Source organism: Dromiciops gliroides, chromosome 5 (assembly GCF_019393635.1).
Source record: "Dromiciops gliroides isolate mDroGli1 chromosome 5, mDroGli1.pri, whole genome shotgun sequence".
In the NCBI taxonomy this organism is placed as follows: Eukaryota; Metazoa; Chordata; class Mammalia; order Microbiotheria; family Microbiotheriidae; genus Dromiciops; species Dromiciops gliroides.
Genome location: NC_057865.1, coordinates 213,109,070 through 213,115,069, shown reverse-complemented (window position 1 = coordinate 213,115,069; position 6,000 = coordinate 213,109,070). Strand labels below are relative to the sequence as shown.

The following is a 6,000-nucleotide window of genomic DNA, read 5'->3' as shown; positions in this document are numbered from 1 at the left end:
GATCAGTCTAATCTTTTACTTGGGATGTCTATATTCCTGCCAACATGCATAGGGTCTATGCAATTCACCTTGGGAGCTTCACTTAACAAGACGAGTGGGGTGTCAACTAGTCCTGGTATCAAAATAGCTGCCCTTTCTACATAAATAAATGCTGCCAACAGAAAGTCAATTTGGGATGGTAAGAGATGGTGTAAATTGGAATCTCCAAAAAGGGGTTCAAAAAGGAGCTTCAGGTTAGCAGGCTGCCCCTCTGAAAATAACCACACAGTTAGAAGGAACTTTCTCATAAAGCTAACTGCCCATGTGAAAACCAGAAGAGAAGCAAGCTCAAGATGAAGAGGGCTGGGGAATACTGATGCACAAGCAAGAGGCCACTCATTCCACATAGCTCCAAAGGTGATATGATGTAATAGCAGAGAGAAGCCTTAGGGGAAGAGATGAGGCAGCATGTTGTGGGGGCCAAATTTAATATAGGGAGAGTTAATTGGGTGGCTCACTGTAATATTGGGATTCAGAAAATAATGAAGGACCTCTAGGTCCAATGTTTCCTCCCCTCCGAACTGCCTTTTTTAGTTATTTCTCCTGGGCCAATAAGAAAAGGGATCAACAGCCTCTTTTCCACAAACAAATCAGGTTTTATTAATGGGAATAAAATACACAGCAAAGGTGAAATGAATTAAGCCAATGACATAGGAATAGGGAAAGAGGAAAATAGAAAATGGATAATCTCCCCGGCTCTAGCAAAGGTGACACAATCCCCACACTTGCTTCCAGCTCAGCTAATTCAAAGAGTTGAATTCATTTTTATTAACTCACCACCTGGGGTCCGTAGTTTCAATAGGAAACAACTGTGTGGCCTCTCAGCAGTCTCCCCCCTGAAGCTCACCGACAGGAAAAGGATCAGATCCCCTTAGCCAGCGTTCCTTTTTCTACTTTTACTCTCCCTCTCCCAAAAGGGAGGTCCTTCAAGCTGGATATGGAGAGTGGTTCCCCTGCTGACATCAGCAGCGTATGTCACTTAGGGCAGGCCAGGTGAGGCCCATATCCAATCATCCCTAGCTGGTTTCCCAACCAGTATGATCATTCAGGTGGGACCCCTGGGCATCTTCCAAATTCCATTATTTTATCACAATGTGCTAGGTGAATCAAACAACCACATCACCTTAGCCACCATTTCAGCTCAGGTTTTGGTGGAGAAGGCCCAGGATCCTGAGCCCAAGAGCATGGTAATAGTAATATCCTCTAGGCCATTGTGGAAGGGGTCCCACTCTCCTCATTGCCACCAAGGGCAGCTATGGACCAACTGCCTCCAACGGTAGCATGGGTCCAGAAGCCCTGGGGGGAGTGGGCAGTACCTCCCAGACCAATAGTTCTGCTTCCAGCCCAGCTCTCATGGTCATCATGTAGACAGAAGTCCAGCCATCCCCATACATAAACCAGGCATATCAGTCTAGATGGAACAACAAGTCACCCTGAGGGAGAGACAAGGTACCACGTGCCCTACACATCAAAACCTTGACCACTATCTCCCCTCAGATCTTGATGGAAACAGCATAGGAGCCAAGTGCCTTGGGAATAATAATGCTTCCAGTCTGGTGCCCTTAGCTATCATCTTGGGAACCAAACCCTTGGGAGATTCAGATTAGCAACTACTCCTCTAGGGGCTACAGCCATAGCTGTTGAAAACCCACAAAAGAAAGCTCTTGCCACCAAAGACCATTGGCCAGGTACACAGTAGGCACTTAACAAATGTTTATTGACTGGCACTGTCAAGTGATTCAACATCGAAAACATATCATTTTATCAAGTGAAATAGCATTAAAGAAGAGGCATTAACCCCTACATTGCCACTACACCCCAAGGACCATGGGATCTTTCCATCTGATTTGCAACTCCCTCATTGGGAATGTGAGCTCCTTGAAAATGGAGACTGTAGGGGGCAGCTAGGTGGTACAGTAGATAAAGTACCTGCCCTGGATTCAGGAGGACCTGAGTTCAAATCTAGCCTCAGATACTTGACACTAGCTATATGACCTTGGGTAAGTCAGTTACCCCTCATTGCCCTGCCAACAAAAAAAGAAAAGAAAATGGGGACTGTCTATTTTTGTATCTCCAACATTTAGCACAATGATTTGTACATGGTAGGCACTTAATAAATGCTTCATTCATTTATGCTGGAACCTCAAAACTAGACTTATAGGTAAGCCCTTTATATGATTTTTGAAGACTGCTGCATGTTGAGAGGGAAAACATGAGAACTAGCTATGGCTCCATGAGTCTGGTGTTCCACTCTGCTCTGAATTCTGAGTATCAATGTTATATTGACTTAGTTGGGAGCATCTTGTCAAGTTCTTCATATAATTTTTCTTTTACAGATAACTATTTTGATGGAAGTCATTATGCTTATCTTACAAGGCAAGATGACTGAAGTTTCCCATTTAATGATATCATTAATTATTATCCCTGCGCAAATCACTCATACATACATATACGTGTATATGCATATAAACTGTGGCAAGTAAAATTATATGTGGTCACCTTATTTCTGTCCCAAGTTTAGGGAAAATTATCTGGGGTTTCTAATATATTTGTTACTTATAAATTAGAAGCATTAGCATCGGTTTGGGGCATTAAGCATTTATTAAAGCATACCAAATATTATTAAAGAAAGAACACTTGGCTCAGAAAGTTAAGAAGTCTATCTACCCTAGAGGAGAGATAAGAGCTCAGCCTGGCCTGCTTCTTCCTCCAAGTCCTCCACCACAAGTCTGTCTGAGAGCCAAACTCCATGTGTAAGCATCCTCTGGGTCCAGAGGAGAGGCAGCCCTTCCACACTGAGGTCCCTGATATGGGAAGACTTACTGGCAACTGGGGAATTCAATAAGACCCTCTTAATTGTTAAAGATGGGACAAGGTCAGGTTGTCATAGTTTCTCAGGAATATCCCACAAAGCATGCAGGAGACACTGAGACAGTGTTTTAGGAGAGTATTGAAAACAAAATTTTTCTTTAACTAGCAGCATTGTATCCTTGGTATCTGACATCAGAGATGGGGAGGTTTGTACTTTTGCATATGTAAGCTTCTCCACTCAAAACTGAGAGAAAAGGCTTCAGATTTAACAGAATTGCTATAGTATAACATCAAATATAAGATACAGGATAAAAAATTAATTCCCTCAATAATAATCCATCCTCCCAGTCACTCATCCTCAACTTACTGTCATCCTCAACTCCTCACTCTCTACATATCCATTTTTTTTTTGCCAAGTCTTGTAATTTCCAATTTCACAACATCTCATACATGTTCCTGTTTCTCCACTCATACAGCTGCCATCATCATGTAGGCTCATAACTCATAACTCATAACTCCCATTATTCTTGCCTCAAATCTTTTCCCATTCCAGGCAGCCACAAAAGTGGTTTTCCTAAATCACAGAACTGACTATGTACTGTCTCCCCTCCCCACTCCCCCCTTTATTCTATAACTCTAGTGGCTCCATATTACCTTCAGGATCAAATATAAAATTCCCTATCATTTGAAGCCTTTCATAATCTTTCATAACCTCCCTTCCTACCTCTCCAATCTTTTAACACTTTACTCCTCTCCACATACTCTACAACCCACAGGTCTATTTGCTATTCCTTACATACAATGCTCCATCTCAGGATTTTGAGTCTTTTTTTATTAGCTGAACCCCATGCCTGAAATGCTCTCCCTCCTCACCCCCAACTCCTACCTTCTTTCAAGAGTCAGTTCAGATTTCCCCTTCTGCAGAAGACTTTTCCCAGGCCCTCCTCCTTCTTCTCCCACTGCTAGTGTCTTCCCTGGGATTACCTCTGTGTACAAATTATTTGGATATGTATAGTAATTTACAAGTTGTCTCTTCCATTAGGATGTGTGCTCCTTGAGGGCAGGGCCTGAGTTTTTTCCTTTTTTCTAGTGTATGTGAACTTCTTCATTAGTTATTGGATGAGGATTTCACACTTAGAGTGTCAAGAGTTTGATAACAATCTCATCATTACCACCATCCCTTCAATTTTTTTGGTGGGGCAATGGGGGTTAAGTGACTTGTCCAGGGTCACAGAGCTAGTAAGTGTCAAGTGTCTGAGGCCAGATTTGAACTCAGGTTCTCCTGACTCCAGGGCCGGTGCTTTATCCACTGTGCCACCTAGCTGCCCCCAATCAATCTTTTTTTTTTTTTTTGGGTGAGGCAATTGGGGTTAAGTGACTTGCCCAGGGTCACACAGCTAGTAAGTGTCAAGTGTCTGAGGTCGAACTTGAACTCAGGTCCTCCTGAATCCAGGGCTAGTGCTTTATCCACTGCGCCACCTAGCTGCCCCCAATCAATCTTTTATAATATCTATCCACAGGCGGGTCTGGGACTGCATCAGGAAACGCAGACAGCGGTAATCCCCGCCCCCCTTCGCTTTGTCACTACGTATGTCCTCTGCGGCTTGCCGTCCCCTGCGCTTGAAGGAAACGATGGCGGCGCCCGTGTTCCCTCTCTGCCGTGCTATGCGGCCCCAGACCTGGGCTGTGCGCACATTCGCTACGGTTTTTTCTCCGGCCAGCGACCCGCCTGTTCCGAACACGCGTGAGTTCCATACAGACACCCCCCTACACGCCCCCGTGTCCTTCCCCCGCGGTCCCTTCTAGACTTTGACTCTCCCGACCCCCAGTCCTTCCCTGGGCTAGCTTGGGGCAGAGGGGACGGGAGCAGTTGAGGGCTTAGGGTTTGATCGCGCCCCGCCGCGTGGCCAGGGCCGGAGCATTGACTAGCAGCAGCCGTGTGCCAGGCACTGCGGAACGCTCTGGGGAGATAAAGAAAGGCAAAAGACAGGCCCTGCCTTCCAGAAGCTTACAGTCAAATGGCAGAGGCCACATGCCGATGTACAAACGAGGTATACGCAGCCCGAATTGGAGACCGTCGCTGGAGGAGTACGCCAGAATTAAGGAGCACTGTGGAAGGAAGGCTTCCTTGGAAAAAGTGGGCTTTCAGCTGTGACTTGAAAGAAAGCCCCTGGTAACCCTTCCTGCTCCAAACCCTTGGTCCAATGTTTCTGGAAGGAGCCTCCGCCCCTTTTGTTTAACCAACTGAAGTGCTTGCTTCTATGCAGCTGAAATCAGGCATTCATTTGTTGTCCATTCATTTATTTTATTAATTTAAGTTAATTAATTAATTAATTAATTTTTGCAGGGCAACGAGGGTTAAGTGCCTTGCCCAGGATCACACATCTAGTGTCAAGTGTCTGAGGGACTCCTGAATCCAAAACCGGTGCTTTATCCACTGTGCCACCTAGCTGCCCCCTGTTGTCATTTATTAAGCACCTACTATGTGCCAGGCACTGTGCTAAAACGCTGAGAATATTTTAAAAAGGCAAAAGACTGGCCCGGCCCTCGAGGAATATACAGTTTAATGGGGGAGACAATATACAAACAAATACGGACAAATCAAGCTATATACAAGATAAATAGGAAATAATAAATAGAGGGAAGGCACCAAAATGAAGAAAAGATGGGGAAGCCCTCTAGTAAAATTTTAGGATTTTAGTTGGCACTTGAAGGAAGAAAGGGAGACCAGTAGTTAGAACATTTCAGGCAGGGAGGACAGTGAGGAAAAATGTGAATAGGCAAGAGACAAAGTGTCTTGTTCATGGAACAAGGAAGCCAGTGTCCCTGAAACCTGCCTTTTCTCTGCAACTTTGCATTTTTCCAGGTCCTTGGATGCTTTACTAGATCCAAGCAAAAACAAGATTAATACCCCCTGCAAATGACAACCCTTCATTATATAAACCGAGGTGAACTAGGTTAGGGTGCATTGAATATGAGAATAGGGTAATTCAGTCTGCCAGAGGTGTGCTGGGCTCCTGGGGAGAATTAAACATTGTCCTTTCAAGGACCTCCTCAAGTGACTTAACACCAAAGATTCACAACAAAGTCCAAGTAGCAAAATTATGCTTGGTCTCTGAGATGGGCAGGTAGGGTAGCACAGTGGATAGA

General features: G+C 44.7%; 1 protein-coding gene across 1 annotated transcript in view; it reads left to right on the top strand.

The window, feature by feature from the left end:
• Positions 1-4,419: 4,419 nt before the first annotated feature.
• The window catches only part of MRPS35 (mitochondrial ribosomal protein S35), a gene marked incomplete at its 5' end in the record, with an annotated part of 36,637 nt that continues 35,056 nt past the window's right edge, over positions 4,420-6,000 (top strand). The window contains one exon of the mRNA XM_043967632.1: positions 4,420-4,594. Coding sequence (XP_043823567.1) covers positions 4,420-4,594 — 175 coding nt within the window. The remainder of the gene's footprint in view (positions 4,595-6,000) is intronic.